The sequence below is a fragment of the Ostrinia furnacalis genome, unplaced genomic scaffold (genome assembly GCF_004193835.3).
Source record: "Ostrinia furnacalis isolate ACB-3 unplaced genomic scaffold, ASM419383v2 OfSCF2841, whole genome shotgun sequence".
Taxonomy (NCBI): Eukaryota; Metazoa; Arthropoda; class Insecta; order Lepidoptera; family Crambidae; genus Ostrinia; species Ostrinia furnacalis.
In genome coordinates this window covers 155108-178539 of record NW_021133080.1, presented here as the reverse complement: position 1 = coordinate 178539, position 23432 = coordinate 155108, and the positions used below count along the sequence as shown (strand labels likewise).

General features: G+C 34.6%; 5 protein-coding genes across 31 annotated transcripts in view; 3 read left to right on the top strand and 2 right to left on the bottom strand.

Annotated features, from left to right (window-relative positions):
• Positions 1-11342, top strand: part of mtd (TLD domain-containing protein mustard) — a 136234-nt gene extending 124892 nt beyond the window's left edge. For 15 of the 24 annotated variants that reach the window (XM_028309918.1, XM_028309907.1, XM_028309906.1 and 12 more), the window contains 5 exons: positions 4628-4746; positions 7208-7367; positions 7874-8060; positions 8606-8711; positions 9517-11342. In XM_028309918.1, coding sequence (XP_028165719.1) covers positions 4628-4746; positions 7208-7367; positions 7874-8060; positions 8606-8711; positions 9517-9652 — 708 coding nt within the window. In that variant the 3' untranslated portion in view covers positions 9653-11342. Of the gene's footprint in view, positions 1-1770; positions 2451-4627; positions 4747-7207; positions 7368-7873; positions 8061-8603; positions 8712-9516 lie in introns of those variants that run through there. The other 9 variants (XM_028309900.1, XM_028309899.1, XM_028309895.1 and 6 more) reach the window with 3 other exon arrangements.
• Positions 9865-11825, bottom strand: LOC114356631 (uncharacterized). The gene is made up of 2 exons (XM_028309887.1): positions 11468-11825; positions 9865-9965 (listed from the first exon to the last, which is right to left on the bottom strand). Exons 1-2 carry the CDS (start codon positions 11823-11825, stop codon positions 9865-9867), a joined length of 459 nt encoding a protein of 152 aa, XP_028165688.1.
• On the bottom strand, positions 11567-14045 carry LOC114356641 (uncharacterized). Its single transcript, XM_028309924.1, has 4 exons — positions 13816-14045; positions 13538-13740; positions 13254-13413; positions 11567-11868 (listed from the first exon to the last, which is right to left on the bottom strand). The coding sequence occupies exons 1-4, from the start codon at positions 13910-13912 to the stop codon at positions 11828-11830; spliced, it is 501 nt and encodes a 166-aa protein (XP_028165725.1). The 5' UTR covers positions 13913-14045; the 3' UTR covers positions 11567-11827.
• A 115-nt stretch (positions 14046-14160) lies between these two features.
• Positions 14161-17489, top strand: LOC114356639 (prenylated Rab acceptor protein 1). 4 transcript variants are annotated; one of them, XM_028309922.1, is made up of 7 exons: positions 14161-14330; positions 14964-15066; positions 15352-15455; positions 15533-15617; positions 15697-15702; positions 15873-15981; positions 16832-17489. In XM_028309922.1, the coding sequence occupies exons 1-7, from the start codon at positions 14260-14262 to the stop codon at positions 16933-16935; spliced, it is 582 nt and encodes a 193-aa protein (XP_028165723.1). In that variant the 5' UTR covers positions 14161-14259; the 3' UTR covers positions 16936-17489. The 4 variants fall into 4 exon arrangements, with proteins under 4 accessions (XP_028165723.1, XP_028165721.1, XP_028165724.1 ...); XM_028309920.1 differs by having other exon boundaries at positions 14161-14351; XM_028309923.1 differs by lacking the exon at positions 15697-15702 and having other exon boundaries at positions 14162-14330.
• Positions 17490-20731: 3242 nt separating this feature from the next.
• LOC114356642 (uncharacterized) lies at positions 20732-22794 on the top strand. Its single transcript, XM_028309925.1, has 3 exons — positions 20732-21171; positions 21953-22166; positions 22277-22794. Exons 1-3 carry the CDS (start codon positions 21153-21155, stop codon positions 22554-22556), a joined length of 513 nt encoding a protein of 170 aa, XP_028165726.1. The 5' UTR covers positions 20732-21152; the 3' UTR covers positions 22557-22794.
• The last annotated feature ends 638 nt before the right edge of the window (positions 22795-23432 follow it).

Genomic DNA, 23432 nt, shown 5'->3' with positions numbered 1-23432 from the left:
TCTGTAATGATGTTTGTTATAAAATGTCAGTATGAAATATGAATGCCGAGATCCGCAGACCTTATGACGTCTTGACATTGAACTCAAATGTTATCATCATGTACTTAATCATTCAGCAGTTAAAATATATTTTTAACAACATAAGGAACAAAATTATTTTGTAGTTCTTACCTGTATAAGCTAACTTGTAATTAACCTAAATATTTTAACAAAAAATTCGAAAATCACGTACCTACCCGTCACCCGTGGCCATGCCGTGATTTAATCCGTATAATTTGCTGCCGCTAAGTTATTCTTACATGGGCATTAGGCGTTTGTCCTTGGTGGTCTCATTGGCTTATGTGCATAAATGAGTCCCGGCATTACCGCACCGCCGAATAATTCAATAAATAACACCCCGAATGAATAAATAACACCATGACATTCGTCCTGACATCTTGGAGACTGGCTCTCTATTTATAGAGAGAGAGGCGAATGACCGTCGTATGCCAGCATTCGCAAGGTTGGCTCTAGGAGCTGTAGCCATGTAGGGGCATAGGTACGCGTATTATAAGCTGCGAGCTGTAAAACGTAGTTATTAAATTGTCTTTCAGTAGCCAAAAACAATAAGTTCGCAAAAATAAGGAATGCGTAAAGTACGCGCGTGAGTTATTCTTAGTAAGTACTTTTAGTATTTCCATTGATTATTATCAATCTATATTTTATCTTTTCTTAGAAATTAATAAGCAAGTTCTTTATAGTTATTCTAATATATTTTATTCGTAATACAGTTGAAAATGTTAAAAGAAAATGTCTCATTTTGACCTACTTGTTCTCCCTGAAATTATTGATCCTAATCTGAAAACTATCACTGCTATTCCCTTTGATAGAGTACAATTTATGCCCCCATACGTGATTATAATAAACCAGTATTCACATAAAGGGTTTTCTAGTAGAGTTAAGATTACAATAATCTTGAAATACGCTAATACGCTATCTGTATAACCATACATACATATTGTTAATATCGCTGCCTAGAAAAAAAAAACAATAACCTAAAAATTAATTAACAATTATTTTAATGACTCGGCAAACCTTTCTAATCCTACTAAAACATTTTTGTTATCAAATTGTACTAATTTGACGAAAAACCTTCATATTTCAAAACTTTTTTTTTGTTATTTTTTTTTTTATTAACGATCACATTATTATATTGTGTATAAAAAACTAAGATACAGTTATAACTGTTTGCTCGTAGAACTAACATAAATTAAGCGCTCTACCACAGAATCTACATTCATGTAAATGAAATAGTTTGGCTACAAAATACGTAATTAATATTTTTTACGACTTAATAAACATAAATTATGCTACATAGTTGAAATATGTTTGTTGTTCCTGACATACTAATATAAGAAAAATTATCATAAAATATTGCCCATTTGTACACACTAACTCAATATTTATTCAGCTGAAAGGACTCTACACGAGTTCATAAGTGTGCAATTAAGGTTTTAAATTTTAATCATAACGATCTAATGGCAAAAACAAAGATAATTTTGCACGATCATCGATGGTTTGATGGCATGCACATGATAATGGTGATAACATTATCTAAGTTCGTAACGTGGATGGGGCTTATGGATAAATTAATTGGCCAATGTCGATAGCGGCATGTTAGAGTGTCGAGACAGTTGTCAAATATTAAAGAATATTCCGACAATAATTAAAAAAATATTCATCATCAGAATCATCGTGAAAATAATAATTTATATTTTTATTAATTACTTGCATAAAATTAAAAAGTATTTATTTAGGCGTGGTCAACGTGAGTGTCGTCATTTTCTGCACTTGACTTTTATTACTTTTTGATCTCATAAAACATGGGATAATCCGGTGATTGCTTACTTATGTTTATTAGTGGCAAATATAAGATAACGCTGATAAACATATCAATAAAATTAAGCTTTCTTGTCAACGTGTATGGTCCGACTCAATCGGTCTACTCATATCGGTATCGGTGGACGTAGCCACATGCGCTCGAAAAAGTCGGGACTGAAATTCTGCATGGACGTAAAATTTGGAAAATAACTGCACTGAGCAACAGCCAAGATGGCGCCAATTGGAATCCAGCCTTGAATTTCACCCCCAGAAATACACCTGGTGGAACTTGAAAACAGAATCAGACATATCAAGCGTTTTAACCAATAAATACCCAAGGGAGTAAAGTTTCAATGAACGCCGAAGACAAGAAGCCGTTAATAAATATGCCGATATTGCGCCTGTTTCGAAAAGTGGTGCGGAGGGTAATAAATAAGATACGGAATGCGGAGTTGGTCGTGTTCAATGTGGCCATGCGCAGGAGACGGGGCACCATACACTCCATTTGTGGCAAAGATGGTGGGCATTCTAGGAATATTAACAGCACTTTGGGTTGCGTCAGGAGATCTACAATCCATTCCATATGCGAGGTGAGAAATTAATTTGGAGTTATTTTAAATGAAGACTCCTTTTATCTTAAAATTATAAATCGCTCCCTCGAAATTATTTACTTTCATGAATCTTTTTTATACACGTATTCAAAAATTGAGTAACACAATTTCTAAACGTTACAATATTTCCAAATAACTTGAAATCACATTTAGGTAGCAAATGATTCTTCTCGCAAGTTCTATATCAATTAGTTAACTACAAAAACGATGCTAACGATACGGAAATTTCAACAATTTTAATGATCAGCACAAAGATGTATTCAAACGTAATTTGCACTGTGTTAAATACATAATAGTGATTCTATTTTTCTATTTCATTATTTAAGTGGTTCCCTAAACTGGTTTTTAAACTTGATTCGTGAAATTACTAGCTGCCTTATTTAGATGCATTGACCTACAGTTTGTTTCGACGATTTTACCAAAGCAAACAATTCCACATGATGTTTAAAAATAACTCATTAAATTAACATATACCTACGTGTTACCACATCATTGGCCCGTATTATGAAATGATACATAAGAATAAATTCTTGAGTTTAAAGAAAATAAATAGTTTATTTTCTGGTATCTGATTTCAGACTTTTCTAAGCATCATTTTGTAATACGGGCCCTTGGTATTTTCAAGTTTATGATCGCTTAGGTAATACTTATTAGTTAAGTATTTGTTAAGAATGTGTTAAATCGTTAAATTAAGATATGTTTAAATGTTTTGTAAGTAATCCAACCAGCACTTTTAAACCTTGAATATATATTTTTTCGGTAAAGTAAGTGCGTTGACCCATTTCCGTATGGGACAGGATCGATTTTAACACAACTTCTTACCCGACTGCGCCAGGAGGGTTATGTTTTTTGTCTGTTTTATAGAAGTGGTAAGGTTTAAAAGTGTAATTGAACTTAACACCAATGTTTTGTGTATTAAACCTGTTCACCTAATTGGCATAATAGTTTGTTAGCTGATGTAGCGCGCACGCGCTGTGCACGCACTTTCACTATGGACTTGGATGTGAACTGTAGTGTTCGGGAATGCACGTCATTAGAGCATCATCACAGCTCATCAAGTCATTAGAAGTCATTTGCATCTGATTTCTCAATTTTACGTCACCATATTGCATGATAATTGCACTCTGTGAACTATATTGTTGTAAGAAACTCGTCTGCATTATGCATGTACTTATGGTAGAATGAGTTTTATAATCTGTTGTTATAAAATATTGATGATAAAATTGAGTGCAGGTTGAAATACTTGCTATGATAGGTAATGCAATAAAATACTCGTATAGGTGTGTTGGTACGGGTTAACGATATTATCAAATAACACGCTATAAAAATATTGTATGTTAATGACGTATAACACAACAATTGACTCTACCATAGTGTGTAAATATTATGGAGAATATTTTAATACTTAACTATGTTGTTACTAACAATGTATTTATCGCCTTTGTACCAGCATTTGTTGATATATTTATGCAGGTTTTATCTAGGTACCTATATTGTGTAATTTGTCCATGAAAAAAAGATAGTTGTTTTCTAGAACTGCAATCAGTTATCCTATATGCTCGACTGTTTAACGTTGTCGTATGAAGCCATCGCTACTTAGATCCTTCCAAATAAAGATCAATTTGGCACTTTTTGTGTAAAACAAAGTTGTTATGTAGTGAACGCTACATGTCTGATTCGTTCGAACCCTAAACACTTCAGTATTTGTTATTACATTTTCCTATTTGCATGTGTTCAATAGTTGAAATTACAATCAGTGTTATTTTGGCATTTGCTGCCGTTCACAGTCGTACTCTCGCCTTCAAATGTCAAAATGTCCGTTTGCATTTCACAAGTTCGGTTTCGAAGCCGTTTCACTATCAAGGTGGTTGCTGACTTGTGTGTTAAAGTGTAACTCTAAACCAATTTGGTATAATAAGTCGTAAATAGTTTAACTTCAGTTATAATTTTGTATTCAAGCAACGAATGTAGCTACCTACATGACCACACTTTTTAAAACGTGCCAAAAAACTACAATTACTTTGCGCAGAACTGGTTTCTGACGTATCGCTCTGTGCGTTTACACTGGATAATCTGGTCAGTCGCCACCTTAATAGTACGTGCGGCGTATGAGTCGAGTAAGGTCAAACCAACTAAAGCAACGTGTTTACGTGTAGGTGCTGTCGATGAGCGATGAGCTGCGGCGCGCTCTGTACTCGTCGGGCGCCTCCATCGACATGGAGTTCTCGCCGCCCGACCTCATTGGCACGTCGGAGATATTCACAATGGAAATCAGGTAAGATACAACATGAAACACAGTCAGCGTCAAATAGTTCGTGATACCCACAGTAGCCAACAAGTTCGCAACACGTCTTTGTTACAATTGGAATAAGGTTGATAACTTTTTGGCCTCTTTGACGCTGACTGTACACATAATGTTCAGACAACAGCAGCACATCAAAGCAAACACCTTTATGATATTTGTGATAAGTGCGTTTTTGCAACAAAAGTCTACAGTCTGATGTGCTACCGTCTGTTCAGGGAAAATACACAAACATTTGACGAGCGGTGCGCTGCACACCGCTCATGTGCATCGTCCCACGCTGTAACAAAGGTATAAAGAAACTAAAACAACATCAAGTTAAAAAAAACTCATAATAAGATTTGTTATTTTTTTAGGTGAATCTTAAACACATAAAAAGTAGGTTATAAAACTACTTTTAGCTCATTTTATGAAAGATAAATAAACATTAGCACCCAATCGATAGCACTGATTAATGATATGTCTTGAATTGCTTCATTATGATCTTACGATATTATTGTATCGTTTTTTCAAAGACCATTATTGTCATTAATAAGCATTTAATAATTGGCTGACCTATTGGTTTTCAGTTTCCAAATACCTTATCTTCTTGATAAATAAATCGATATCAATCAAAACACTATCTATCGCTCAATTTTAGTGTGTGTTTATACATATTTTTATTATAATTAGCGTTTCTGGTATTCTAATTGGGTATATGATGTGGAATCGGGCCATTATCGTTTTTTAAATCGGCATTTAAATATATTTTAGATTAGCAACTAAAATGAAATTCATGCTAATCGAATTCTATTGTGTAACTACCCACTTGTGATCTTAATTCGTTAACTCATCTCGTTACTTATCATTTATTTATTTTTTGTTTTTAGTCTTGGACGAAATTAATTCGTCCAAGTATTCGGTACTAGTGAAGATATTTAAAACAAATGCTATTGTTTTAGAGCACTAACCTAACTCTGCCATTTTCTATAAAATGTGGTTTTCAGATGTATATTATCAGATTTTTAACTTTACTTTTGAAGAATAAGGGGTTGGTCTTTAAGTTTGAAATCATGAAAGTTAATTTATTAATTTGACCTCTTGTGACAGAATTAGATTTCGGAGTCAAATCCACTGCCAGAGACTGTCATTGGTCATTGATATGCAAACAGTCCGGTCAGTCCAGTCGTGTTAAACCCCGCCTCCGTTTTATAATCGAGTTACATTCCTAAAAGTGTGTAGATACAGACGTTTGGTGTCAATGCCACTTTTTGTCCTTAATTTGAACAGTTCTGCTTTTTGTCTTGGATGATTACAAGCCAATCTTAACTTTAAGACAGATTAAACCCGTTTCCGTACACTGTTAAGATACATTATGTCATATCTTATTCATACTGTCAGGTCTTCATTTGACAAATATTTCTCAAGTAAGGGACTTTTTTTGCACAGCAACAATTTTCAAGATAAAATAAGATTGTTAGTTTCAAGTGTAACACATGCTAGCTTTGACCTAGGTAACTAGATTGGCCTGTTATTTGACTATGAAAAAAATGTGACTGCTAAGTAGGTACTCATTAATAAATTATTTATTTTTAATTAAGATACAATATTCACATCTTAATTATTTGCTAATAGAAGCAGCAATCGACATACTAAAATACAATCTGAAAGTATAGTCATGTCATGCAGTCATGAATAATCATCTTGAAACTATTAAATATCATTTTGCTGTCATATAAAAACGAGCTACGTTAATATAAAAACTTCTAAAGTAGGTGGCTAGACAAGCTGTTAACTAAAAATAGCTCTTTTTTATCATAACTTCCAATCACGTCAACATAATGCACACGTAAATGCAGACAACGTTTCATCTTGTCGGTCGTTTGGTGTAGTGATTCTGGACGGATTACTATGCCGAGAGGTCCCGGGTTCGATTCCCGGCCGGGCAGAAATTGAAATGATGAATTTTAATTTCTGTGACGGGTCAGGGTGTTACTATGTATAATATGTATGTATTTACAAAAAAAAAGTATTTAAGTATGTTTATATCCGTTGTCTAGTGCCCATAGTACAAGCTTTGCTTAATTTGGGACTAGAAGCGTAGCGTACTACGCAAGCAATATAACCTGAGGTGGAATTGTGTAAAGCAATCGTAATCATTTGACAGTTCATAACGTACGATATAGTCAGTTAAACAAAGCGTTTGACAGAGTGATTGTACGTTATGAACTGTCAAATGATTACGATTGCTTTACACAATTCCACCTCTGTTTACATTACTTATGGCGTCGCTGCTGTCACCATTTTCTGTCACGAGCAATGTGTTCTGTTTTTGGGCATATTGCTGCGACACCGGCCCCGCCCCCTTGTCACATCTCCCTTTAGTTTCTGTGATCTGTGCCTAAAACCATCACCTTAGGGTTCATTTCTCACCGTTTTTTTTCAATCATTACAGAGAGAAACTCTGCACGGTGCTGCCTGCGCGCGCGCAGGGCTACATGTGGTCGCTGACGTTCAGCACGAGCCAGCACGGCTTCTCGCTCGCGTCGATGTACCGCAAGATGCAGCGCGTTGACAGCCCTGTGCTGCTTGTCATACAGGATACTGACAACAATGTGAGTATTGAGTAAAGTATACAGGGACACACAGGGATCCATTTTTTTATATTCAAATCTCTTTTGGATGTTGGCCCTTCTCAAATGAGCGTGGATGGCTTGGTGGAAAAGTTGGACACAAATCTACCATTGTTTCGTTCTTAAGTGTCTAAATGGCGTGGAAAACCATGCCTAAAAATCTGATTCCAGAATTCTAGTTTTTTGTCTAGCTTCCCAGCATTGACTTACATTATTATCCCAATAGGACAGGTGCTGGGAAGTGATAGGGTTAAAATAATGAAGGCACGGGTAAACAACAGGCGTTATTGTATGGAGTTTGACAGACTTATCACGTTTACAGTAAGATGGTGCAAGCCAGCCTAAAAAGCCTTAAATTTTATTAATGACTTCTGTGTATTTCTTCTTAGCTTACCCACTTGTATCCATTTAAAATATTCTGTGTGCCAAATAAACAATTTTTTCTTTACCCTTTTATACAAGACTTATGAAGAATCACCTATTTCCAGGTGTTCGGCGCGCTCACCTCATGCGCTCTGCATCCCTCCGAGCACTTCTACGGCACGGGCGAGTCTCTGCTATTCTCGTTCCAACGCGTGGAAGAGGCGCGCCGGCCGCCGCCCGCCGACGCCGACACCGCCGACAAACCCAAGGAGAAAGAGGAGGTCATCAGCGACGGGAAAGAGGAGAAGGGAGGTGGGTGGACTGATTTTGATATGAGTTTTTAGATGTTTGCGGCTGACTGACCTTTTCCTATAAAGACTAAAAATGCAGTTATATGACTTTAATGTGAACTTGAAGAAAGTCGGTCTTCTTCTTACCTATTCAGTCCTTTTGATCAGAAATGTTTTTGATGGCTGACATAAGTTCTTCGTGATTGCGCCCGATTGAAAAGGACTAACAATGTAGGTATAATAATAATAATAAATACTATTTATTGCACACCACATAAAAAGAACAGAAAGAAAAGGAACACATAAGGTACAATTAGGCGGTCTTATCGCTATGAAGCGATCTCTTCCAGACAACCTATAGAGAGGACAGTTACTTAAAGATACAAGGTATATGATCTTAAAGTGAAAGAGTCTACTTTTTTAGTATTTGTTTCTTCTTCAGTCCTTTTGACCAACTTCACTCTACGCCCAAGACTTAACTCCAGACTTAAGCAAACTTTCTCCTGATACCTTCTGTGTGTGTGCTTCTTGACTTTACTTCTTTAACTCTATTCCTATTATTTTCAGACCAACCACCACCAGTTAAAACCAAGTTCAAGTATTGGGGATGGACCGGTGACAACATGTATTTCATTCGAGGGAGCAACGACAACATATCTATCGGCGCTGGCGAGTGAGTATACCATTTTGTTTCTTCCTTTTGCTGCAGATTAAAAGTGATTAATGTTATTAAGTTTCCATGACCTTAGTTTACTTTATTAATTGTTTATAAATGACAGTTCTAATTTTCGAGATAAAAATAGATGTGGTGAATGAGTCACTGGCATTTCGATACTACAAAGTGTTTATTTATTTATTAGGATCATGTTAATTAGAAAACGTTTACGTGACACCTTATGCGTATATATGTGCTAATGTTGCCTGATGAAAAATGTGATGCATTTTTACCGTCGATACTTTTACACATTACTTTTACCCAAACTCACGATTACACGGCCATTCTATTTGATTTTTATTTATAGAACCTTCTATTTTTTGCTTACTAGAATTGTCGCGTAAGCAGTGCATACGCGAGTATGCGTTGTGAGAGGTCATGTCTGAAGCTTCAACCACACCAACGCGTGCAGCCCCCCTAGATAAAACGCACTTTTTGATCGAATCGCAAATCGAATCCGTCAAAACTCCATACAAAAAAGGGGCTTTTCGACCACTTTTCGACTGGTTTGCGATTATAATTTGCACTTTGTCTAGACCCACAGATCGCCATCGCCGGCGCGATCAAAGGCCAATGATGATAGGTCGCGCGACCTATGACAGTTCACGCGACTTGTCATTGGTCTTTGATCACGCCATGATCGCCATTGCCAATATTACAAGCGTTTTTTTTATGCAAGACAAGGCAGATATTTAACCGCAATCGCACCTGTATGCATCGATGTATGTATGAACATAATATTAATCTAATCGTTTGTCCGCAGCGGTAAATTCGGGCTATGGCTGGACGGCGACCTTTACTTAGGCCGCACGCAGCGCTGCACCACGTACGGCAACGAGCCGCTGACCACGCGCGAGGACTTCATCGTCAAGATCATGGAGTGCTGGACCTTCATCTGAGCACGCCCCGCCCCCGCCCCGCGCCCCTCTCTACTTTCAAATCGATAAGCTTTAGACTATCTTATGAAAATTTGCTACGAACGTTTGACACTTTTACAAATCAGTCCTTTCGACTTTAGGTACAGATGAGTCTGAAAATGATTTTGTACTCCGCGACTCGAAGGCGACGGCGCGCGTCGTCGCTCGGCCGAATCGACTCCGCGCATTTCTAGTCAAACGTGCCGAACCCGAGCGATCTCCGGTCGATCATCCGGCGTTCGGATGGAGTGCGCCGGCGAGCGCGGCGCCGCGGCCTCGAGCGAGTGCACGAATCCTAGTCAATTGTCATTCGTATGTAAGTGAAGTTAGCGGGGCCCGCCCCGAGAGCACGGAACGGAAGCATCGCCCGACGCGCCGCTCGACTACTCGAAACAGGCCGATATTACGTGTCAATTCATACAATTAACTGTGCATTGTTATTAAGGATTAAAAACATATTTGTAACGATAAAATCATTGTATAATGTTATGTAGAACTTTATATGTAACGAAGAATCGTTGTGTTTAGGCGCCGCTTGTGTGTTGTCCAGTGTTGAACATTGAACATATGCGGGCAGTCTGTAGTCTCGTGGATGCTCACAAATTTGCTGGCAATGATGCTGAATCTATTCTTGCCGAATTGGTGGGTGGTCTCGATCGAAATGTCGTATTACCAAAAATATGTTTGTGCGTTTAGTGCTGGAAACACAGTTGGCAGTATAAATAATAAATACTTTTTGTGTAGTAGTGGATTTTGTATGTTTTGTTGTTGGGTATGTGTTGAGTCATAATATTTAAGTTAGTGAGCATAATTATGTTACTCTTTCACTGTGATTTGATTATTATGGTTGCATTTTGTTATAATAATGAAGCATTATCACTTTATTTGTAGCAATTTGGTCAACTTAGTTTAAAGCTTTATTTTATAATTTGCGTCTGCCATTTATCAATGGTGGATATGGTTTATTTAAAAACACTGAAGTAAATGTATTAATGAACTGTTAATTCACTAATGATATATGAAATTATTTATTTTTGTGATAATATGCTTCAGTACAGAGATGAGTAGCCGATGTGTAATATTAATTAAATAGTGAAGATATTTTAAATAGTTATCCTAGAAAGCTTGATGAATGTAATCGTCATTGTGCTTAGTAATTGTGTCACTTAGCATGATGTTACTCAGAAGTATCTGGTCGTACAGCGTTAGTTCGTTTGTCCGCGCCCGCACTTGCAGCTCGGCTACCTATATCGACCTAATTTGTTTCCGTGTACATAATATACAACTTACTCCTATTCGAGATTAGTAAAGAGATATATTTTTGTGAAGACCACGCGATGACAGCGTTGTGTAAAGAAAGTACAATGGACTAGCTGGAAAGTAAATATTCAAAGTAAAAAAGTTATCTGCAATTATGCGCGTGCGTCTATACATAAGAAATATTTTGACGTTGTTATTGTTTGTGTCATCTGGAATGTCGTAGAAAAGAAACTTAGGTTTTAAAATTATATCGGCATAATTATTGTTACAAATTTATAATAACTAGACTTGTTGAGTAGCAATGAGAAATTTAATATTTATTTATTCTGTTATCATATAATTTCTGTCGTATGATCGCTGTAGCTGCATTACTTTATTGGTGATTTATTATGTAATTTATAAGTTGTTAAAATGTAAATCAAGCCATAATAATTGAGAATATATTCTTTTGAGAAATCATATATTTTATTTGCTGAATACCTAATACATTGTACTTAAGAATTAATTGGTATCAATTACGATAAAATCGGGAGCCACCTCCCCGGTTGTCATATCCTCCCCGATCGTAGTCATTGTATCCTCTCCGTTCATAATTATCTCTTCTCTCATAGTTGTCTCTCCTGTTATAGTTATCTCTCCTGTCACTTTGTTCTCGTCGGTCATAGTCCCTGTTGTGGCGTTCGTACGGATGATGACGCCTGTTATTACGACGATCGTTTCTTCGACCCGAGTTTTGAGGCACCCACCAGGACTTAATTATGGGAGGAATAGAGGGTTCAGCATTAAATACTTTCATGAATTCTTCATCTTTATCAGTGTATCTGTCTTTAAATTCCTCTTCACACTTAGCCAAGAAGTCTTTGTCTTGATCTGATAAATTTTCAGTTGAAGTCATTTTTAGTTCTGTGTTTTTGGGTATATTATTAGGGAATCAGCAACTGAAAAAAAGGAATCCATCTTAATAAAATGCTGAAAGGGTATTGATATTACCCATACATTTACAAAAACAAATTCCACAATCATTTATGGTAGCCAGCCCCAAAGTACACAATAAGGATGACATTGGACAATATTTGCTACTAAATATTTTGAAACAAGAATAGGTAAGTATGCTGCTTTTCTTCCTTTTGTACCCTTTGCACCACCGGCCTGCACCACTGGTGGTGCAAAGGGTATTTTTTAATCCCTTTTACACTACCAATAGTGCCGCCCTACCATTAACTGTAAAACGATTATCTATAATCATATTATAATATTAATATGTACATATTATAATATTAAGATTTGATTGTTTGTTTGTACTGAATAGGCTCCGAAACTACTGGACAGATTTGACAACATAACATAAAAATTAATAACAACCATTCATACCTACATACAACGAATAATTCTTAAAGTACCAGGGCAACATAATCATAAAGGAGCTATATCAAATTCTTCTTAGTTGACCCGAGAAATAAACATGGATCATAAAATAGCTCCTTTATGGTTATGTTGCCCTGGTACCTTATTCGTTGTATGTAGGATGTAGGCCCGGGGTATCGTGGTCGTGGGTCTGAAGTGAAATGTTTATAGGCACACTTACACACACACAAATTAAAACTTTTAGGTAGGTTTTGATTTATTTATAACAATTAAATTATTAAGTATTTTACAGTCTACTACTAGTTTTACAGTCGATGGTAGCACAGCACTATTTGTTGGTGGTGCAAGAGGGATTTAAAAATACCCTTTGCACCACCAGTGGTGCAGGCCGGTGGTGCAAAGGGTACAAAAGGCTTTTCTTTTAGGAAACAATTAAATGAGCTACACACTCATCATTTATCAACAAGTTACCACATGTGGTTTATACCACAAACCACAACACACCAAACTGCTCACTTGATACAGTAACAAATAAATAGCATGCCATGCCACACATCTGAGTGTGTATCATGCTTAACTTCATCATCATGGCAGTCAGTAAATCTAACATGTGAAGGGGTTTTATGATGACAACAACAATATCACATTTGAGTCAAATCAGAATTTTTAAGGAAATGGTCTTATACATAATATACCAACACCATAGTGTACAGGTTGAACATATTGAACAATACTTTTTAAATAAAATAAAACAAAGAATATGCACAATGAAAAGGAGAACACAACAATTCACTCCCGAGTATCACAATGTTGATATCAATACAAATATGATTTTATTACAGGCAATGATGATGTAATAGACACAAAATAACCCAATTCATCACAAGATTTAATTAACATCATCATGAAAAAAAAGCTTTCCCCACAAATTAGGTGTCAAGTAATCAAAAATATTTACAACTTTCTCCAATAATATATGGTAAGATTAAACCATAAAAGGCTTCAGAACTATGTAGCCTTAAATCTATGGGTCGAAACACCCATCCAACATATATCCCGCACTCGGGACAAACGCAGAGCCTCGACTCGTATCCAGGAAACCAAGAGCTTTCTTCCCACTGTAATTTATTGAAATTAACCATGACATTGAAATTTTGCATGGTTTCAACTATCAATAATTGAATGGTTTTATTGTTGCAAGAATATTACAATAAAACTTAATTTTCCAAAAAAAACCTTTACCTCGCCAACACCTTTACAAGTTGATTCCGTTGTAGTTATTAAAGGATATTCAAAAAATAAACCGCTTAAGAATTTCTGAACCAAGATATCCTGATTGAAAAACACTTTGTCATAAAAGCTATGACGAGACATGGGGCTGGATTTTGAGATGATGTGGTTTGTTTTACATATTTCATTTCCGCAATTTCGACATAGAACTAACTCTGAAATAAAATAAATTGTACAACAGCCGACTACAATAAACAAGTAAACTTAAAAATTAAGCCAAAATTACCAACCGTGAAACGGATTTGAGTACTGCACTAAAGCAATATTTTCATCACTTAGAACCTGGTCGATTACAACTAAAAGCAGCAAAACTTTAGAACTAATCATCACACTGTTATAATACGAACGAAATTCATAGATTTCTTAATAAATACAATTTTTGTTATATTGATATAACCTCAAAAATAACAATTTCTGACGTGTGACAAAAATGACGTGTCTTTATTGCTATTTGACCGTTTCCACCAAACGTAAAAAAAAAATGTATCCTGCTGCACAGATGTCTACGGCTAATCAACCTAGCTTCAAAGCAAAAACGAAAGTTTAAAAAATGCAAATTGACAGATAGGCAAAAGTGACATTAATGACATTTCTAGTTTATTGACGAAAACGAAAAAAAGGCCACGAAATCACTGAAAAAATATTGAAATAAAGCATATTACTTGGATATCAAGATGTCTGAAAATGTTAATATTGATCTTTCAGGAGAAATGAACGCAACAGTTGAAAAGAAGGGTTTCCAAAAGTATGTGAATGATATGGAGCTGTAAGTTTTACTAACATTTTGTTGTACGTGGTGCAGTCGCTTTGTTTTGTTATTGTTTCCTTATCATTGGTATGTAAAAGCTGCCAATGTTTCCGCAATGTTCATGCGTATCATTAGAACAGTCCTAATATAAATAATTAATCATGTCTGCCCTACCCACCATATCTTTAAATCCTAAACTATTTTTGCGCCAATAGTGTATTTTTTTGTGTAAAACTAATGAAATATGATAATTACAGATAATTCAATTTCAATTCTATTTAAAAACGATTTAAGAATCTGTTACTTGCCCGTCTGCTACTTTATGCTTTGACCAATAATTTCAGTTTATGGAAATTAATTACATGTTGCACTACTGCAACAATTACATACATACAACCATCTGTGTTGGGACTCCATGATTAATTGTTTTAGATACCAGAAAAAAAAATCAAATAATTTTCAGACTGCTCTTACCTACTTCACTCAAAAAATGTTTACTAACAACTTACTAATACTTTTGTATTGAGCTTTTTTATTATTTGCTAGAGCTTTGCATGCTTATTCTATTGCTGAAATTGTATTAAGAAGATTCACAACTTTATAATTATTTATTTTCTTATTTACACTTAGACTGGTGCAAACCCTACGCAGTGGGGCTGGCCCGGCCGTGGTGATGGGGATGCTTGCATCTCGACGACCATGGACCCAATTTGTTGCTACTGAAAATTTTAAGGTTTATAATTCTGTAATTGTATGTGATATTGTGAATGTACCCACTGCAAACTCGTTAGCTTTACATCAAACCCTTGTGGTTTTTAAAGCTACATATCTAAATGTAATTGTCTCAATGTAACTGTCTCTAAGTTGTTCAATAAAAAAAAAAAAGTTTTTATGTAACAGAACAGTCAAGTGTTTATATTAAAGGTTGTAACATTTGTTTACTCCAAACTTGACTGTACATAGTACATAAGGAAAAGATCGTTTATATTCAATTTAATTTTTACACATTTTAAACCAGGCACCCGGATCAGTACCGAGACTATCGCGCCGATTCTACCGCAATGTAGAATATTTCCAAGCTAATTATTTGGTCGTCTTCCTTGGATTATTTGCTTACTGCCTGTAAGTATAACTCTATTCAATTAACTGGAAGTATTTCAATCAAATTCAGCTCATACAACTGAAAACCTAATTTGCAGAATCACAACACCACTACTACTCATTGCTATGGTTGCAAGCTTCTTTGGCTATAAGAAATTGACTGCAGGACCAAATACATGGAAGGTAATTATCAGATTGTTTATTGAAATATAGATTAATATTTGAGACAGTATTTTTGTTAATTATTCATATCAATTTTCAGCGCAAAGTAAGTTAAGAATGTTCAGCCTAACTTGTTTCGATTACTTGCCTATTCTTCTTTACCCTTAACTGGTATCTGAGACACAAATTGTGATGTCCTTACTAACATTTCTAGATAATAACTTGAATGTTGAGTGTTATTTAACCTACTTTTCCTTACTTTCATAATCTGAATAGATCGGTAATTGGGAGTTGACGAAGACTCAGCAGTACATGGTAGCCGGTGCGGCTTCCATGGCCATTTGCTACCTGGCCGGTGCGGGAGCAGTTCTCTTCTGGGTACTAGGTAAGAGCACAGTATGCATAAGAGCATTTTCACGCTATGTCCAATGCGAATCTGTCAAAATAAGCGTCTAGAAAACTAATGCTCATGTGGTGAACATTTCATCTATCCCTAATTTTTAACCTTAAGGGTCACTTAAAAATAAGGGATTGATGGTGAAAACAGGTATAACTCAAGCAACAACTACAAATAGTTCTATGACCACAATTTCACAGATTGGGATAGGACGTAATGCGAATCCGATTATTCACAAGTTAGAACAATACACAGAAATACAGATCATATTACATTCACAAAAGTCCTAGGTTTGACTGAGGTCTCCAATCTTGTTATGATATTGTTAGAAACAGTGTTTCCATTACATAGTTAGCCCGTTCATTCATGCTAGTATAAAAATGCCTATGGCGTCTGACATCAATTTTCCATATAAACACAGCAGTCCATAAAAAGGTAGTATGCAATTAACATTCCAAGTTTCTAATTGTTTGCGCTTCACGCTTTATTAGGTTGCTCTAGTATTGAGATTTTCTTTTTTGCTTAAATGAGATGATACACATAACATTTCTTCATGGGTTTTATACTTTTTTTAATTTGTACTTGCCATTTTGAAAATTAAAATTAAATAAGTACCTACCTACCTAATAATAATATTGAATTAATAAACTAAACCTTTCATTGGCATATTAATAACAATCAATCTCCAGTTAGTTTCCCCAAACATTCTAACATGTTATGGATAAGGCTCAAGAGATTATCCGGCTCGAAGGACCAAAGTTTAAAGGCAAAGAATTGTCAGTAATTTCAGTCTCTTAGAAAGAAACATATTAACAGAAGTTATCTTATTCTTCTGCAGGTGCTACTGTGACGGTGGTCGCCCTCCACGCCAGCTTCTTCGACATAGAAGCCCTGCCGCAGGCGGAGGGCCCGGAACAGTTCCCGATGATCGAGCAAGTGTGACAGTGCCAGTTGCCATTCTTCTTGTCCCCTCCCGGTCGTTTGCCGCCCGGTATACTGCCTTTGCCGAAATGATATTTAAAACTTTTGCTTCAGAAAAAGCATTGAGCTTTTTTTGTAAGCAAAAAATCTATAAATCAAAATCGCGTTGGTGAATACAGTGCTAACACGCTAAATAATGACTTTTTAAATTTAAACTACTTGGGATTCAGAATAGTAAACATAAATTGACTCATAATAAACGGGCTATTTGAAAACTAAATCGCAAATTGCAGTCCTGACTGTCTGAATCGCACATAAGAAAAATATTTTTAAAATATCTTTAAAGTAGTTTTTTGTTTTATATAATGAAAGTACTTAATTCAGTTTTATGTTTATGAAAGTGGGAAAATTCTGACAACAAGGAAAATAAGAATGTCCCACTTAACCCTCATGGGATTACCCTGGATCCTAGACTCATGTCTAGGATCCAGGGTAGTAGCTGCCATATTTTTTACATACTTGAGCACTTACTAAATACTTACCCACCGCGACGTCGAAAAACTAGCATAATATCTGTAATAAGAACGTTTTAACTCTAGATGTCGGTGTAATGTGGGGACCGGGAGTTGCAATGAAAGTAGTTTATACTGTGCGATGCGAGTATATTGAGTCAGTCAGTTTACGCAGCAACGTCAAATATATAGTCTTAATTTATGTTAGTGTGAGGGTGGCGCATACACATACTACACCTCCCCCCTTTTTAAAAGAAAAAAAATTGGTTTACAATATTTTTTCAAATATTAAATTTAGTTACAACAGTTCAAAACAAAACATCAAAATACATTAAAATCCGAGAAAAACTCTATTTCAAATGATCATAATTTTCATTACAAATCATAATTGTAAAAAGTAATTGAACATAAAAAACACCAAAAGTTTACAGACCACAAAATATTTTTTTTGTTTTTACATTCATATTTTTAGAGAAAAAGAAATACGTAAATGAGTTGACTAATTTAGAAAATTCCACATAAACTGATATTTAAATAGGATATTTTTTTTGACTATCAAACATAACAATCTACACAGACAGAAAAACAGATTTTTAAAGATGTTACAGTACAAATTAAATATTTAGATGTTGTAAAATAATTTCATTACTTCCAAATTATTACGAAACAGACAATATTTAAATTTTAAAGAAAGTAATTGTTAGATATACAAAACTATAAATTCCAATTCAAATAGTAATTACAAGGTTTCTGTTTCAATAGTAAATTTAGATACCTACATAGGTACCATGAAAATATCGCCACAAAAATTATACATCGCAAAGTTTTCTTACTTACGATCTACAGAATTTAAAATATATTAAGTACTTAAAGTGTTACATATTACAGTAGTTGGGTCAAATTAATTATTTACTTTTTCCTAATTTATAAAAAACACATTACACATAATATTGCATTTTCAGTTGTGCCAGTTTTTACCTTGATATGATAATGATAGATTCTACAGATTAAAATTTACTACTTTAATTCAGTCTTTCTAAACTCAATATCGTCAATATCGTTTTTTACAATTGACAAAACAGTATAGTGGGAACCTAAAGAAATATTTTGATGTTGAACTCAATAACATTATCATTTAATCAATTACATAAACATGAAATGAATAATTTCAAATACCAATTCTAGTGATATTAAATCTGCAATTAAAACTCTTTTAATTAAGCAAACAAAATTAATTACAATGAACAATTAATAGACAGTCTTTAACCAATTTCTTTTAAAGGTATTGAAATTTATATTTCATGAAGTAAACTGCAAATTAATATAAAATATTTATAAATGTGTTAATAATGTTATAATTTTGGACATTATTCAGACTTCAAAATTACTTTACTTAATTTGACCCTTCTACGTTAAATTCTTATTTTCTAAAAAAAAATACACAAATTACACAGTGGCCACATGTGAATTACAAAATTAGTTATTTAAGTATTTAAAATGTAAATATTTTTTTTTCATATTTAAAAATAATGTAAAAGTTTAAGAAATACGTAATTTAGTAGGTACTTGCTAATTCTTTAATCTCCTTAACGCGAGCTTCATCATCCGACGGCATCCGGAACCTTGACACGAACTCTCCCAGCAGCCAGCAATTAACCAACATCTGACTCGAACTCTCCCAGCGCCCAGCACATCACCAAACCTCCATCTGGCACCATCTACGCCCGGCAGCCAGCATTTCCATTTTTCTTACTTTTAAATCTTCTTAAAATTCTCCGACATTCCATTTATTTCACTTGTTCTTCCAATTCACTGATTTTAATTGATTTCATTTTTCCATTTTAGTCCATTTATTTATACACCAATTTATTTTATTATTTTATTGCACAGCACTGCCCTAAGGCAGCACTGGCAGGGTCGCCATGTAATGTGGGGACCGGGAGTTGACAATGAAAGTAGTTTATACTGTGCGATGCGAGTATATTGAGTCAGTCAGTTTACGCAGCAACGTCAAATATATAGTCTTAATTTATGTTAGTGTGAGGGTGGCGCATACACATACTACATCGGCAATTTCAAAAACTTTATCCAGGCTAAATTTACCTTGTTTGCAAACCAAATGTATTTAAAATTCTTATTGTATATGAATACTTTAAAGGTACCTACTAGCTAAGTGTAGTTCAATGTATATCATTTAAATAAATGTTTACTGTATCGTTATACATAAACCCACATATTTATTAAATTATGGTAGGTCTTGTAAAAATTTATCAATTGTAAATAATGTAATTATTTTGAATAAATTTATTATTGTCCAAAAAATCTATTGTTTTATTTTGTACTTAAATAAAAATAAAGAATAATAAAGGATAGAAAAACTCAATTTTTAAGTGGCTATCGTTTAATACAACTATAGTTTAAAAACAAATATAAAATAAAAGCAACTTTTATAAAACTATACACATTATTTTTGAATAACGTGTAAAACAAACGCGAATAATCATTTTTAGAATAAAGAATATTAGTAATAAACAATAATAATTATACAATTTTGTATATTTTCAAAGTCATCACTACTAAGTCAAGGGTTCCGGGGGCAGTTGATTACCACAAGATATTTTAAACAATAACTAAGTCCTAAAATACAAGTCAAAAATATTCATAAGGCACATTATACAATTTTCTCTCTTAGCTATTTTCTTGTAGTCATTAGTAGCCACAAGAATTTCAGTCAAAACTTGGCTAATGTATTTAAATAAATTCATTTTATTAAATATCTTAGACTCAAAAACTTTAAAACTATTTGATCTATTCGATCAAATACATAAGGGTGGAAACAAGAATAAATAAAACTAGATATATTTATTTATGTTATAATCTCCACCGCATATAAAATGCATTAGAACAGTTTTTATAAGTAGCACATTTATTTCATATTTAAATAATTTAACATTTTTGTGGTCCTAATTCAATTAGTTTTGTCATAACAATAGTTTTTTAACTTGATAAAAATATAATTCTTTAATTGCATAGAATACAGAGTGAGTTATTTATTGCATACAGTTACAGATATTTAATATCTTAATCAATATTATGTCTCGCGCCAATAGAAACTAGCAATCTTTTAAGCAAATAAAAATAACACTGACAGTGAACTAGTAGGTAGGCCTAGGATATGCGCCACGGTAAACTTTTATCGTGACATTTTATCGATTTTGCACGATAAGCCCAATACTTATATTTGTTCTTTAAAATCGTCGATAAGATTTATCGGGCGCGTATCCTAGCCCGGCTGGGCACAGCCATATCTTTTGAGTAAACTTTTTTTTATTGCAAGTAATATTGAGGATACTGAGTGTTAATTCTATCCGAGTCCATACCGAAAGTTGCTACATCGAATGTCTCAACAGCGAAAACGCTGCATCGGTCATCAAACCGATGCACGGTGGATCGTTTCATACAAGCTACACGCCGGAAACTCATTAATTAATTATACTTTTTTTCTAATCTTAATGATGATTTACAGATAACAGGGACCTCAAAAATACCATTATGTTATCTGTGCTGTTACTGATGATTTATCCCATTAGTAATTATCTACCCCATTAGTAATGAGGGTAGAAATGTATAAAAGGCAAGTAACATGAAAAATAATTCTATTCGCAATTTTGCGTCGTTGTGTGATCTATTTTTATAAGTCGTAAGTGTGTGAGCGTGAAAGAAAAAATGCAGAATATTAATGAAGGTATGTACTTGACACTTGTTATTTATTATTTGCTTAGTTTGGGACTAGAAGCGCAGTGTAAAATGTCTAAGGATATTTATTTATTTATTGAATTTGTAGATTTGGACTAGCTTTTGTTCTCGAGAAAAAAAAATGAATTTCGCCTATTGCATACTTGAAAAAATCCCAATCCTTAACTTTAACAAATATCTACAATTGAGTACACCTTTGTTTAGATCGTTTCATCCACGAAGACGCGCCCCTATCAATTTTTGGCCGAGGGAAGCGCGGGGTGCGGGGAGTTTGATCCGAGCAATCCGAGCGTCATTATTGTAGTGTGTGTGTGCACTCATGGATAATTTAGCGTGTACCGATAACACTCAAACATTAGCGGAAGAAAAGTGGGGCGCGTCTTCGTGGATGAAACGATATACAGGGTATTAGGTAAATGGGTATATGAGCCGACACTAGCCCATGTTAACATGGGCATATAAATGGTATGGTGAAATCAGAAAATTAATAATCTTCATTTTAATAATTTTAATTTTCATACAAATCGGATTTTATAAAATTTATTTTGTATGAAAATTAAAAAAAAACAAAATGATGATATCAAATTTCTGACTTCGGTATACCATTTATATGCCCATGTTAACATGGGCTAGTGTCGGCTCATATAGGTACCCATTTACCTAACACCCTGTATAACACTACTTTTATCTTAAAGCTCTAACCCTCTTCATTTAAAATCAGTTATTAGTAGACTTCGCACGAGTTTACAACATTGTTTTTCATGTTTCAGGACAAATAGTCTCGATTTCCATGAAGGATCTATTTGAAGTTTGGGCTTCTGTAAGCCAGACGGAGCGAAATGAAAGGATTCTGCAGTTTGTAATGTCTAAATCTGTTGTGTCAAGACATGAGTACTGCATTGTAAATCGACTGAAGTCGAAAATAAGACATTATTCATTGAAAATTGAAGAAAAATGGAAGTCAGCGGGATCCGACAAAGAAAGGTGACTAAGCACTATTTAATTAATAATTGAAAATCAATTGTTGAGTAAATACTTAATGTGCCATTGCATTTTTTATTTATTTATAACATATTCGTATTTTCTTTTACCAGGTTCCTACTCAGATATAAAGACTGGCTTGAAACAGAATACTTCAAGTTTGACTTTTTGGGAGACAACGAAGAGTTCTCTTCGGAAGACGAAGAACCTTCGGAAGGCGCTACACCTAGTGGAAGCCATCAAAAGGCTTTTCTCGAGTGCAGTGATGACGAAAAACGCCAAAGAGTCAAGGATCACTTCGCCTCGCACGGGCCTTCCCAATTGTCCTTTGCTGCACAGATTTATTATGGCCACCCGTGCAAGTGGTTCCCACACTGCGGCAGACTACATTAATGCAGTTTTCGATTCTCCAGAGGAGTAAAAACATTTGAGGAAAGCCCAGGAGCTTTTGAAGTCGCGGCGTTAGTACTGACGTGAGGAAGCACTTGCTTTATAGACGCTAAGTTAACTAGAAATAATTAGAATTATAGTTTTAAGGAGTTTTTTTGTTATACTAGTTAGGTTTTAGTCAAATAATTTAAGTTGATTATTTCTTATTTTTTCAATTGAACATTAAATTATTTTCATCAAATATATTTTTTATTTCTTCTTATTACCCTAGTCAAAAATAATTAAAAGGTATTTTAACTTACAAATTACTCGAAATGTCATATTATTTAGACATTAGACTATTTATCACTAATCTCTCATTGATTCTATCGCATCATTAGCTAATAAGCCCTAATAGAGTTACTAAATTATTGTGAATCTACGACAGTAACTTACCTATAATGATATACTTTACTAGGAAATCATTAAAAACAAACACTTAAAACAACATAGAATAGAACGTCTACCTTGTATAAAACGTTCCACTGTGCGATGGTACGCTACATCGAATGTCTTGAATTTTCGATATCGAACCATAACAGCGTCGAATGGTTAACACAGCGAATGTTTTGTTGATATCGAAGGCTACACTTTGATAACACAAAAAAAAAACACTACCCAATTTCGGTGTCAAGACTTAGATCTATTCGATGTAGTAATGGTTCGACATCGAGACTTTCGCTGACGCAACGTTCGATGTGGCAAACCATCAGTTTGATGAACCTTCAACGCAGCGTTTTCGCTGTCGTGACATTCTATGTTATGAAGGGAACCCATGCTTATATCTTACCTATTTGACTAAAAATTACCGAGTCTATTTGGCGCAGACACACACATAAG

Bases quoted from the DNA above. Each gene is read 5' to 3' on its own strand.
- LOC114356631 (XM_028309887.1), bottom strand. From the start codon at position 11,825: ATGACTTCAACTGAAAATTTATCAGATCAAGACAAAGACTTCTTGGCT. The intron at 9,966-11,467 runs GTGGCTCCCGAT...ACAATTGACTAG, and splicing joins AGGATATGACAACCGGGGAG to GATTCGTGCACTCGCTCGAG.
- LOC114356641 (XM_028309924.1), bottom strand. From the start codon at position 13,912: ATGATTAGTTCTAAAGTTTTGCTGCTTTTAGTTGTAATCGACCAGGTT. The intron at 13,414-13,537 runs GTAAAGGTTTTT...AATAAATTACAG, and splicing joins CTTGTAAAGGTGTTGGCGAG to TGGGAAGAAAGCTCTTGGTT. The intron at 11,869-13,253 runs GTAAATATTTTT...CCTTTTTTTCAG, and splicing joins ATATATTATTGGAGAAAGTT to TTGCTGATTCCCTAATAATA.
- LOC114356639 (XM_028309920.1), top strand. From the start codon at position 14,260: ATGTCTGAAAATGTTAATATTGATCTTTCAGGAGAAATGAACGCAACA. The intron at 14,352-14,963 runs GTAAGTTTTACT...ATTTACACTTAG, and splicing joins TATGTGAATGATATGGAGCT to ACTGGTGCAAACCCTACGCA. The intron at 15,067-15,351 runs GTTTATAATTCT...ATTTTAAACCAG, and splicing joins TTGCTACTGAAAATTTTAAG to GCACCCGGATCAGTACCGAG.
- LOC114356642 (XM_028309925.1), top strand. The intron at 22,167-22,276 runs GTGACTAAGCAC...TTCTTTTACCAG, and splicing joins GCGGGATCCGACAAAGAAAG to GTTCCTACTCAGATATAAAG.